Source organism: Bison bison, unplaced genomic scaffold (genome assembly GCF_000754665.1).
Source record: "Bison bison bison isolate TAMUID 2011002044 unplaced genomic scaffold, Bison_UMD1.0 scf7180017864135, whole genome shotgun sequence".
Taxonomy (NCBI): domain Eukaryota; kingdom Metazoa; phylum Chordata; class Mammalia; order Artiodactyla; family Bovidae; genus Bison; species Bison bison.
This window is the reverse complement of record NW_011494707.1, coordinates 4,479,391-4,492,941: the sequence shown is the minus strand read 5'-3', so window position 1 is coordinate 4,492,941 and position 13,551 is coordinate 4,479,391. Positions and strand designations below refer to the sequence as shown.

General features: G+C 42.0%; 1 protein-coding gene across 3 annotated transcripts in view; it reads right to left on the bottom strand.

Annotated features, from left to right (window-relative positions):
* The window catches only part of VEPH1 (ventricular zone expressed PH domain-containing 1), a 276,656-nt gene that overhangs the window by 144,075 nt on the left and 119,030 nt on the right, over positions 1–13,551 (bottom strand). For all 3 annotated transcript variants that reach the window (XM_010839863.1, XM_010839864.1, XM_010839865.1), the window contains exon 6: positions 10,190–10,399. In XM_010839863.1, coding sequence (XP_010838165.1) covers positions 10,190–10,399 — 210 coding nt within the window. The remainder of the gene's footprint in view (positions 1–10,189; positions 10,400–13,551) is intronic.

The following is a 13,551-nucleotide window of genomic DNA, read 5'->3' as shown; positions in this document are numbered from 1 at the left end:
GGGGGACAGAGAAGTATAAGGTACAGCGCCCTCTTTTGCAGTGCTTAAAGCAGGTTAGGATTGGTGCATGGATTCATATACCAAGTGAACGGAAGGCAAATGCAACCAGAAGTCAGGTGCAGACTCGACGTTGCAGATGTGCATTCTCCCATGCTTAGAGAAGGGGAGATGATGATGGCCGGGGAAGGTATGGAAATGAACTTTTCTGGGATCGGGCTCTCCAGAAACAGACCCTGGGATGATTTATGTGCAAAGCATCTATTTGGAAGTTCAGGAGATGAGGATGGGAGTTGAAGAATGAGACAGAGAAGGGAAATAGCTGGGAAAGGGTGCCTGGGAATTCTGGGAAAGGGTTATCTCATTAGAGGGTTGACAGAGTTGAGGTGTAAATACCCCCATCGCTGGTTGAAGGCTGCTGAGGAGGCTGGGGGGATATTCCTCATATATCTATCCTGCCATGCATGTTAGCAGGGTGGCTTTGTGAAGCTGAGGAAACCCACAGGCTCAGAAATGCAGGTGCTGGCAGTTAAAGGGGCTGGCTTATGCTGAAGAGATTTGTCTGAGGGCTATGGGCAGAGCCAGGTCTGTGCTATAGCCTTTGAAGAGCAGCAGGATTTGAGCTGGAATTAGGAACTACTTTATCCTCTCAACTCACCTGCTGTCAATGCCCAGCTGTTGTTTGATGAATCCAATATTCATTTACATCTTAAGTTCAAGCCTAGAAGGGTAAATCACTAAGTAGAAACTTTCTGCTTTTGCTGCAGCAACCACAGGCCTACTTCCTCACAGATATTGGCATAAGAAAGTCAGAAGTCCCCTCTGAAAAGAGGAGATGAGATCTGTGGGGATCAGGCTGATAGTCCTTGGGGCTCAATCCTGAGGAGAGACTGGTCAGGCAGAGGCCCCTTCAAGGACTTGCCAAGCTCTCCCCTCAAAGAGGCACTGAGAGCTCTCAGTGGTTTGGTCAGTTGGCCTAAATTACAGTTGATAATTACAAGACATTGTTGAAAATTGCTGCAACATGTAACTTTTGTAACCAGTATTTACTATCCTACATTTGTAACTATTTGTGGGGACTGTTTGTTCTTTTACCAGGCTCTTTAGTTTCTTGGAGATGCTGAGGTACACAGTATTCATTTGCTTGTCCACACAATAAAGGGAAACAAAACACTGGTGACCTGGACACCAGTGATAAATAAGTATAGAGAGAGAGGGTAGAAAACAGGACCTGTCTGCGGATCGATGAGGAATGTCGTCATCTGGAATGAGTCTGCACCAGCTTCAGCCCTCTCCCCTCTTCCATTATCCATTCCACGCCCCAGGCACGGTTTCCAGAAGGCTGAGGGCCTTCCCCCCGCTACAGCAGGCCATTGTAGCTGCTGTGTCCTCCATGGATACTCTCCTCCTCCTCCCCTGACATCATGCTATCATCCAACAGGCCTCACTTAGAACATGCTTCCAAACTCCGCCACCCAGGGTGACTTGTTTCCTTCTTGATACAGATCAGAAACCGGTAGTAACGGGCACCAAAATAAACTTTAATAATCTATTTGTATATCTCTGTCCCCCACCAGCCCGTATTCACTGTGAGCCTCCCTAGGGCAGAGACCATGTCTTTCTCCTCTCTGTGTCTTCATCACTACCAGTACTCAGGCTTGCATCTAGAAAGAATCATCGACTCATCCTTGCATCACAGAGACAGGTTAAGGAAAATCAGTTCTATTATGTGAAAGAATATTCTGTACATACTTGAAGTTTTTTTTTCTTTACACTTTGTAAGAGATTATTAATATCATTTACAATTAGCATGTAACCTTTTTACAATATAAAAAACAATAAAGCTATTTGCATTTTGGAAAAAAAAAGAAACTTCCCCAATCGATGACAATTCTGTAGTAGTAAATAGCTACCAGCTGGCGCTGACCAAGGCTTCCCAAAGACTCTGAGCAGACCAAGTTTTATCTAGATTCCCCACCCTAGGGGAAACTGGGGTGTTTAAGTCACAGGTCCTTCCTTTTGTGGAATGGCGCCCAGAGTCTTTAGTCTTGACCTGCAAGCTAAAGGTGCACAGCATCCATCCAGGTCCTGTATCGCAGGATGTTTTTCCACAGCCAGGATGAGGACAGTAATGTGGTTCTTGTTGCCTTTGTCATTCTTTTCCTTTTCCTCCTGAAAGTGTTTTTGTGGAAGGCCTGCCGGATGTCACAGAAACCCGACCTGGGCAAGATGTGTCACTTCTCTACTTGAAAAGTGTCCATGACTCTGAGCCCAGAGAGGATGTAATAAACACGCTCTGGTGCTTGGCCAGCATATTCCAGCCAGTTAGGAAAACAAGGCAGAGGGCACAGGATTTCACGCCCACCCTGGCAGAGGCCAGGCTGGGAGGGCAAGCCATCTGATTCTTCACAGGTGCAGACTGCTGGTTTCCAGCTAAGGAAAACAACTGGCTGTAGCATCCTTCCACGTGCTATGAGATCATGTGTAAAAAGCAGCTTAGGGCATCTCTGTTTCCGCCATATGGGTTGGTTGCCTTGTGGGTCTGGCATGGGATGGGCAAAACACAGCTATGGAGGGTACCAGTGTGTGCCTTCTAATGAGATGAAGTCCTGGTGAGGATGGGGCTATTAAACTAAAATTGCTTCAGTTCATTTATCTGAGACTTACGTAGATGGACAGAACACATGAATTCAATTTGTCCTCTCCAGAAATGAAAGCCATTCCTAAAGGGCTCTCTTTTTCACGTGGACCCACATTAGAAGAGAGGGTTGTAATAACTGCAATATCTAACCAAGGGGGCTGGGACCACTTGTATGGCTCAGAGAGTCTAATGGGTAAAGAAAACAATGAAAAAGAATAAAGCCTCTGGAACTGAAGCATTCTACTTCAGTTCTTCCTGGGCAAGAAAAGTCAACCTAGTCTGGATTTAATTTAGACCACTTCAGATTTAGTTTATGACAGGTTTTTTAAAAAAAAATTGATGCAAACTTATTTGAGTTGTTTTTATAGGTGAGGAGCTGGGGACCACCTGCCCTTTATGGAAAGCAATGCACTTCCAGTGCCCCCAGGAAAACAAGGCCTATTTTAAATTATAAAAATTTTTATAAAATGTGGCTTTATTATTGTTTTTGTTATTTTTATTCCCCTCAGGAATGGTGGTCTGTAATATAAATTTAAAGCAGATATATGTTCCACACTGAGAAAAAAAATTATATATACTAGTTACTTGTTAACAAAGAAAGAAGATACAGCCAGTCCTACTTTATATCTTTAGTGGAACATATAGTACCCATTCCTTTTATTTCTGTCCTTATTTTGACCCCATATACCCATCCATTCAGCCTCTTTCCCTGAGGAGCAGGGAAGAGGCGCATCATTTACTTGTTGCTGTCTTCCCTGATTTCAGTCTGTTGGACTTAAGTTCCAGTCTGTATCCAAATAAATGCAATGAGAAAGCCCTGGGCACCACTCAGGAGGTAATACATTGCTGATATGTATTGAATGTTTAGCAATTGCCAGACACTGTTCTCCATGCTTCAGCTGATTAATTCTCACAACAAAATTAGGAGGTAAATAATATTGCTATTCCTATTTAACAGATGAGAAAAATGAATCAAGAGAGGTGATGTAACTTGCTAAAGGCCACACAGCTGAGTCAGGATTCAAACAAAGGCAGTCTGACTCTTGAGACACCCTCTTAGCCACCATATTACAGTGTATGGATGTCCCCACATTCGGGCAATGGATTCTTACATAGACAGATCCCAGGTGGTGAACACTGCTTAGTCTACAGTGGTGAATGTTCCTCCTGGGCACTACACTTCAACCAGCTTGCTGCCTGTGAAGTCCTCGCATATGAAAACCTCTTTTCATGATCCATTCAACATCATTTTTCTCTGATGTCACCTACCAAGGAGCCAGGATCTTTTGGAATCATAGACAGACATGCCTCATCATATGCTTTCTAGTTAATAACACCAGGTCCCCTGTCAAACTCATTTTCATCTTTCACCTACTAGATAAATTGTACCGGCTCTGAAGTATCAACATTTTCCATCTTAATATTTTCCTCGCCTTCCTCTTAAGTTATAGTTATGTCACCTAGAAGAACTAGATGCTTGATTGAATGAAAGTGGCTAGTGAGAATTCAACCTTCAAATTCTTAATGATTAATAAGAGTGCTCCCAAATACTCACGAATTCTTTTGGCCACAAGTGAATTCAGATGGATAAGGTAAGATTCCTTCCTATGAGAGCTCAGAGGCTCATGGAGAATAAACAGACATGGACAGGTAAATTATGACGTGACACAGTCAGTATGACCTTTGCTGCTGCTGCTAAGTCACTTCAGTCGTGTCCAACTCTGTGCGACCCCATAGATGGCAGCCCACTAGGCTCCTCTGTCCCTGGGATTCTCCAGGCAAGAATACTGGAGTGGGTTGCCATTTCCTTCTCCAATGCATGAAAGTGAAAAGTGAAAGTGAAGTCGCTCAGTCATGCCTGACTCTTAGCGACCCCATGGACTGCAGTCTACCAGGCTCCTCTGTCCATGGGATTTTCCAGGCAAAAGTACTGGAGTGGGTTGCCATTGCCTTCTCTGTATGACCTTTGAGATACAGCCAAAGTGCCATGGGAATGTAGAAGGGGTAACTGCCTAAGAGAACAGAGAAGAGCTTACACAGGGGGAGGTGACATTTGATGTGGGTCAGGAAAGATAAGCAAGAGCAGGGGATAGAAACTATCCAGCCAGAAGAATAGGCTGTGAAGATGATGACATATGTCAGGGCAAGGTATGCTCAGGGAAGGATGTAAAATGGTAATAGAACACAGGGGGCATGGAATAGCCTGGACAGGTAAGAGCTAAAACCAGAGGGAGGGTAGGGCCAAGCCAAGATGATGGCATCCGATAGGCAGTGAAGGAGCCAATGGAAGACTTTGTGGAAGGGAGAAAGACCACACTTGCACTTTTAGGAAGAAAACTGGTAATTTAACAAAAGATACATTGGAATGGGAAGAAGACATCTGTCTCATTAACCCTCTCCAGCTGGGTAGAATTTTATTATATTTCTGTTGCTGTTGTTATTATTACTGCTGTTAGATGAACCGTATCAAGCACTTGCTGTATGCCAGGCACTGTGCTAAGGGTTTTGTATGAATTCTCTGGATATAAGTCTGGGGATGGACCCTCAGAAGCTACTATGTCATCCTTCTATTGTCTGGCACTCTCCACTACAGTTTCCTCATTCAAGAAAGACAGAAGGACCTGTGTATTTTTGCCATGCTGAGGATGTATCTGATATTAATAAAATAGTATTTCTTATTTATGCATCTGCTTCATCTGAGCATACCACAAAAGTGGGGTGAATCCTGGCATGATGAGGAGCCAGCTGTGTCCTTTACTGGACAGGCCAAGGAAGGTGCACCTCAGAGGCAACCACTCATCAATTATCCCAGAAGAGGATGGATTTCTCTGCCCTTTGGTCCTCCTAGTGTTACCCTCCATCCAACAGATGCACGTTAGGTGCCAGAACACACCTGAAAATTGCCTGTGAGTCACTATACAGCTTCGTATAGGGACACAAACACTATACGGCTATTAAGCACGGTTTCATTTTAAATTTGGGCAAAAATATCCCTGAGGTAATTTGGAAGAGAGAAAAAAATAAGAAACTATAGGATGTTAATTTTTGTATTATAGAACAGCGTCCCTCTGCTGGGTTTACACCAGCAGATGGGAAGATTGTGACTGCTATCAGCTGTTGTAAACAGTTTGCCTACCCAGATGGGTCCTGATATGAAAGACAGGTGCATCTGGTATGCTTCCCCGTAGCCAGCCCTGCAGTTCCTACACCTGTCTTCATGCAGGCACAGAACATAAGGCAGAAGTCAATTAATAATGTGTGAGACTGATTCCAGGCCGACTCCACCCTTGAGGTTATGCCAGGCCTGAGGGTCACACACCCCTGGAGAGCCCTGCCGCCCACCCCGGTTCCCCTTAAGGATCAAACACTGTAGTTTGGTGGAAGGCAGGCAACAAGAGAGGGATCAACAGTAGGCTCCAATCAATCACCAACTGTGCATCTCAAAAGTCATAGCAAGATATTCCAAGTTGCATCGGCTTTTCTGCATTTCTAAAATCTTTTAAATCCTAGCAACAAATATCATCTAATACTTGGCACCCCTGAGTACATCTGAAAATTTTACATGGTGTCAAAAGAAAAAAAATTTAATTAAGTCAATTTTTAGATAAGACCAGAGTACGATTGAGAGAGAGGATCCTAGGGCCTGAGGTCACTAGGTTATTGCAGCTATTCCATCATGAACACCTAAACATCTCCACGTCTCATATATCCCCGTGTCCCTTTACCTCATGTATACCAAGCTCTCCATGCAGAAAACAGTGGGGTCTTTTCAGGGCAAAGTTCCTGATGTTCTCTTTTAATTGCAATTTCCTCCTCCATGGGTCGTCAGGAGCCTGTACTTGACTTCTGTCCTCAAACCCACCTGGCAATGCACTTCAGTAACTTCCGGTTTCCTTCTAAAAAGAGGCTGGGTAGAAATAACCATACACATATATCTTGCCTATTGGTTTTGGTCTTTAGGAACATGGTGCCACAAAAGTTTTAGAATGTTGAACAGGTTTACTCCGATTAAGCAGTTAATAGCTGCTTAGGTTGCTAATTCTTGGGACAACTGAGTTTTATCATTCTTTAAAACTAAAGGGTGATATTTTAGGTATTATTTCTGAATAAAGGATTCTGACTAACATTTAAGGTAGTTTTGTCACGCTGATCTTGAATGAAATGGAATAATGGAATTCAAGAATATCAGTGCCGGAAGGGAGATAATCCAATACAAAGATATTATATATATTTTATATACGTGTGTGTGTGTGTGTGAATTTAATAGTTATTTAAGACTCCTTGTTGGAAAAGGAAATGGCAACCCACTCCAGTATTCCTGCCTGGGAAATCCCATGGACAAAGGAGCCTGGTGAGCCTACAGTCCATGGTTGCAAAGAGTTGGACATGTCTGAGCAACTAAACAACAAACAGCAACAAAGTCTCCTTGTATCAGTCCTTCATGAGGCTTCATAAACATGTTTCATGTCTGCATAATAGTTTAACAATAAGTTTCTAACTTCTTGCTGTTGGCAGTGAATGTATTTATGCCTAAATCTATGGGATTTTCTTGAACATTGTTTCCTTAGCATATGGATATTATTTGTTTTGGAGGAGAGAAGAGAGACCCAAAGAAAAGAATCACTTGACGAGTTGGAAAAAGACATTCCTTGTCCTCAGGCATTCTTTATGTCCTTCTCTTTTGATTAACTGGGCATGTGGCCACCTAAATCCAGACTACACATTCCAGCCTCCCTTGCAGCTATGGTCATCTGCAGCTTTGTTTCATTTAGCCAATGGGATATAAACAGTAGGCTGTATTTGTCTGGAAGAGTCCTTCTCCCCTCTCCTCTATTGGCTGAAATGCTCACTTGATGGGTGGAGATGAATAACCATCTTGGACCAGGAGATGGAAGCCCTGTGCTCTTTGGTATGCTCCAGGATGGGAGAGCAACAAAGGAGAAGGGGGGCCTAAGTTTCTGAAACATGGGGTTCTATACTGACTGCCTTCTAGACTTCTTTATGTGCAAGAGAAATAGATGTGTATCTTTGTTTCAACAATGTTTGTTTTGAATTTTTGTGTTACCCTTGACCATATCCAATCTAAACTGCTGTGTCAATAGTCTGGAAAAGTTTTAATTAATTATCATGACTTTATGGAGGAAGGCAGGATGGGTGATGGACAAAGCCTGATTGACTCTTGCTTTAAATATATTATGCCAAGGGATCTCAAATACTGATCCAAGAAAAGGTGTATCAGAATTACCCTGGCAGGCCAAAAATATAGATATATAGATACAGGTATATAGGATTGGAACTAAGATCCCACGTGCTGCACAACCAAAACAAGAATTACACTGGTAGAGGCTGGGGAGGCCCCTTTCCTGGAAACTTTGATTCAATAAGTATTCTCTAGGGTCCAAGAACTTATATTGTGGAAAGAGCTCCTAAAATAATTCTGATATCTATATATCAGATATATAATAATATCCCAATACGTTTGGACAGTGTTTGATCTAGAATTGTTCTCTGCTGATGAACTGAATCAGAAGCATCAGAAAAAAATTTTTTTCTCTCTCAAACACAGATGCCTGCATGGGTATGTGAGAATGAGATATAGAGATAGAGCAAGAGCAAGAGAGAGAAAGAAAAAGAGACAGAGAGAGACAGAGAAGAGAAAATATTCTGGTAGTCTTAATTTTGAAATCGGTGATTCCTCAGGCTCTTTGGCCCCCCTTTTCTCTCTATACTCACCTGGAGCCACACAAATATCACCTAATATTCTATTCCCTCTCAGATTAGCCTTAGTTTAGATAAACTGACAGTGGCTAGAATTGTTTTTTGTTTGTTTTGCTTCACTTACAGATTACATTTTCTGGAGAGGTGTAGTCACCTCCAATGTGCATTATTACATATTGTTGTTTAGTCCCTAAGTTGGGTCCGACTCGTTTGTGACCCCATGGACTGTAGCCCACTAAGCTCCTCTGTCCATGAGATTTCCCAGGCTAGAATACTGGAGTGGGTTGCCATTTCCTACTCCAGGATGTCTTCCCCATCTAAGGACTGAACCCTCATCTCCCACGTTGGCAGGTAGATTCTTTACCACTGAGCCACCAGGGAAGCTCTTACTACACATTAATGATTCATAAATGTATTTGTGACAAAAAGAATGATAACTTAAAGATTCCAAGGCCTTGCCCATCAGAAGTTGAATTTTTTGGTCCATGCAAAAACCTGCAAGGTCAGCAGACCCAGTCAAACAGCTGTCGGTCACAGTTGGCCTAAAAGCACTCGGGCATACCACAGGTTCTCCTGGCAGCAAAGGTGACGGGGCACAGAACGTGTTACCAGAAGGCAGATCGTGGCAAGCATGAGACATTCCAAACAGCAGTGAACAGAAAGGAATTATGCTAAGCAGCATGTCAGTACTGAGTAATCCTTTTACAAGAGCCACTGTCACACTCATAAGCACAGGCTGCTTGGGGCCCAGTTCTCCCACCTTCTTCTGGGAAATTAAAGGAGAAAGACTCTCCATCAGGAAGAAGCCTGGCATTCACCAGCTCTCCACAAATCTCAGCAGAAATCAAACAAAACAGAACCAAAGAACCATTTTAAGACAAAATTTGAAAACAGTGCTAATGATACCAAAGATCTAATTCCAACTGGGTCACCAACTAACCCAAGCTGAGTCTGGATGAGTCACTCAACCTTTCCAGTTTTTAACTTTCTTCTCTGTGGACTCAAGAGGTTAAACTTGGTGAACTATGAAATCCTTTTTAAGAGCTAAACAATTTTACATTTATCTAATAGGAAATATATAGTATAGGTAAGTGCATGAAGTAAAAGCCTTCCTCTATCAATTACACATTTGCTTCTATTTTTAAAAGATAAAAATCCTCAATTTCAACATAAAATCATCAGACAGACATGCATATGTGTATACACATGCATGCACACACCCTTCAGAACTTTAATTTCTGGAAATTCTTTCTTAGTTGCCTAATCCCTACAAGCTCTGATGGCATCCTGTTGCTGCTGCTGAAAGATTTTATTATGCAAATATTTAGACTAGGACTTTCAAACACCCATGAACGTTTATTGCACTCTCCAAAGGAACATCGTGGAGAGGGTTCAAAACGTACTGAATCCAGGCACTTATTGACAGGATAGCTATGGGTCCTCATTAATAGGCAGTCTCTGAGATCTAACTCCATGTTTACTGACATTCTTGGGTTAAGCAGAATGGCAACCAGAAATGAGATGAAAATCTTGCTGGTTATTGTTATTACAAAGTGGTCTCCATCTATCATTGGGCTTTCTCCATTGTAACCCTTCCCCTTCCTCGGTGACATGTCAGCAATAAAATCCTCACTTCCTGAGCAATCCATATAACCCTGCTACAACATGCCCTTGATCCAGAGGCCACTGTCCATGCCAAAAAAAAAAAAAAAAGAGAGAGAGAGAGAAAGGGGAACTTTCAGAAGTCTCAGGACATATCTGAATATCATAGAGCTCCAATGGATTAAGTGCCAATGGAAATTAGGGAAATGAAGAGAAAAAAGCCATACTTACTTCATCCACATGTCCGACAGCCCCGTAGATTCTCGCCATTTGTCCAATGAGGTAGGGGGATCTCTCAGCAATCTCTTTCAGCATTGGAAGAAAACTGTTCAAAGCCATTGGCTTGTAGCCTGCAATCTCTATGAGGATGCTTAGGATGATGTCGTTATGGGTCGAATCCTTCAATTGCCCAATTAGGAAAGGAATACACTTCTGAACCACCTACAGGAAGAAAAGAGAAGAAGAAGGGAGAAAAAGAAACAGAGGAAAGTTAATTAAGTCAGAATCAATCTAATACTTTTTTGTATTCAATCTGAACTCAACACATTCTGAGATTATTACTCTTGTTGGAATGCAAGCAAATCTCCCAAGTCTGAAATTTAAAATTTACAGTAAAATTTCAGAGCCTTCAGTTTCCTTTGCTTTTTCTTTAAATCTGTGCTCTGCAATTGAAGAGTTAAGGCTACAAAATGCTTAAACGCTGCTACTCACTCATAAGTCAAGGTCTCCTGTGTTATGTCCTTATCAGTAGCGTTACATTTCCTCCAAACCACCCTGAGAGCTTCAGCTTTTTTTTGGAGGGGGTGCCCTTATATGATAGCATTCTCCTCCAAAATCACTGCAGATGGTAACTGCAGTCATGAAATTAAAAGATGCTTACTCCTTGGAAGGAAAGTTATGACCAACCTAGATAGCATATTCAAAAGCAGAGACATTACTTTGCCAACAAAGGTCTGTCTAGTCAAGGCTATGGTTTTTCCTGTGGTCATGTATGGATGTGAGAGTTGGATTGTGAAGAAGGCTGAGCGCCAAAGAATTGATGCTTTTGAACTGTGGTGTTGGAGAAGACTCTTGAGAGTCCCTTGGATTGCAAGGAGATCCAACCAGTCCATTCTGAAAGAGATCATCCCTGGGTGTTCTTTGGAAGGAATGACGCTAAAGCTGAAACTCCAGTACTTTGGCCACCTCATGGGAAGAGTTGACTCATTGGAAAAGATTCTGATACTGGGAGGGATTGTGGGCAGGAGGAGAATGGAACGACAGAGGATGAGATGGCTGGACGGCATCACTGACTCGATGGACGTGAGTCTGAGTGAACTCCGGGAGTTGGTGATGGACAGGGAGGCCTGGCGTCCTGTGGTTCATGGGGTCGCAAAGAGTCAGACACGACTGAGTGACTGAACTGAACTGAACTGAAAGACTCAAGGAGAACATTATCAAGTAGCATTCTCAGAAACTGGTTGTGCTGTCCATTATCAACTGTGCTGCAAATATTCAGAAGAATGAATTTGATCAGTAATTACATTGAATTGAAAAGCATAGATGGCATTAAAAAAAAGAGTAGGGCAACTATTTATTGAATATCTACTATGTACCCAGAATGTCTAGAGATTCCTAGAAGGTAGGATAAAGGCCAGAATTTTAAAACATGGTCTAAAACATGCTCAGTCCCTGCTTGCCTACTCCTTAGACATCATCTTAGACATGCCCACCTTGTTCTCTCAACTTTAGTAACAATGTCATTTGTCTCTCTCTCATATTCCTCTCACCATAAGACCTTTGCACATATCATTCCTTTTCTGTAATAAGGTCTTTTCTACTACCTCATTTCACCAGTTAATTCCTAGTTATCCATAGAATATCAGAGGGTTTCAATTTAAAAGAGAATATAAGTATGTAAGAGATCCTTGACAATGACTTTGATTAGAGCCTTCAAATTAGAGAAATATGGTGTGGAAATATTTAAAATAAAAATAAAGCAGGAAAGAGCTCTTCCTTTTTCTCAGTTTTCCATTTGGACCACAAAAACGTTACAAGATAAAAAACTACTAAAGTAAAATAATATCTACCATATTCTCAATATCCTAACCTTTCTTAGTTTTTAAAGTCTTTATCAATATAAGGATGCAATAATTTGCATTAAGGAGAATGTGACTTTTTTGTGGAATGGTGTCTCTATGTTAACACAGAGACACATTGCATACTGACAATTTAATCAATTGTTTGTCTGCTAAAATAAAAGGATTACAAAGAACAACCTGGGGAAAACTGAACAATAAAAGTACAAACTATTAGTCCATTCATACTTCTCCCATGGTTATGTCTTTTGTTTGTTGTTGGTTTGCTGTTTGGGTAAGGCAGACTTGAAATGTGACTTCCGGTATTAGGATTAAAAAATCTGATGCACAGCTCAACCTGCTGAACTCATAAACTGACCCCCTGCCAAAAACCTGCTTTTCCCACCTCTCTAGCCCCAGGTGTCTCCCTTCGTATAAATGACACTGCCATTCTACCTGCTCAAGCCAGAAGTCTGAGAATCATTCTTTTTTTACAAGGTGAGGGTGGGGGGGCTTGGGGGTGGGGGGGTGTTGGGGAGGGAGGAATCATTCTTGACTACTATTTTCCCCTTTTCAGCAGCTTTATCTGAGCAGTCACCAAGTCCTATTGATTCCCACCCCTCAAGTATCCCACATATGAGTCCACTTCTCTTCATGTCCATTCATCCATCCATTCACTCATTCACAAATTATTTATGGAGTCCTTTCCATTTGCAAGGTGCTATTCTAGGTGCTACTAGTTAATGTTGTTAACAAGTCTAACAGGTTGTCATTTCCTCCTCCAGGGGATCTTCCCAACCCAGGGATTGAACACTTGTCTCCTGTGGCTCCTGCATTGGCAGGCAGATTCTTTACCACTGAGCCACCTGGGAAGCCCATATATATTATCTTATATATAAATATATACATAAATTTATAAATATAAATTACCCTATATGTAAATTTAAACTTGATATTCATATCCAGTAATCATGGAAGAAAGGTTAGAGCTACTCTCTGATAAATGGCACATATGAATGAACAGTTCAGTAAAGGCTGCCAGTGCATTGGGGGTGATTGTATGTCCTTCAGGAGAAACTATGTGAGGTCCCTGGCACCTATGGCAGAAGTGTCAGCCAGCTGCTCCGGGTCAGGACAGCGCCCTTTTTTTTTTTTTAATTTTATTTTACTTTTAAACTTTACAAAATTGTATTAGTTTTGCCAAATATCAAAATGAATCCGCCACAGGTATACATGTGTTCCCCATCCTGAACCCTCCTCCCTCCTCCCTCCCCATACCATCCCTCTGGGTCGTCCCAGTGCACTAGCCCCAAGCATCCAGTATCGTGCAACGAACCTGGACTGGCAACTCGTTTCATACATGATATTATACATGTTTCAATGCCATTCTCCCAAATCTTCCCACCCTCTCCCTCTCCCACAGAGTCCATAAGACTGTTCTATACATCAGTGTCTCTTTTGCTGTCTCGTACACAGGGTTATTGTTACCATCTTTCTAAATTCCATATATATGCGTTAGTATACTGTATTGGTGAT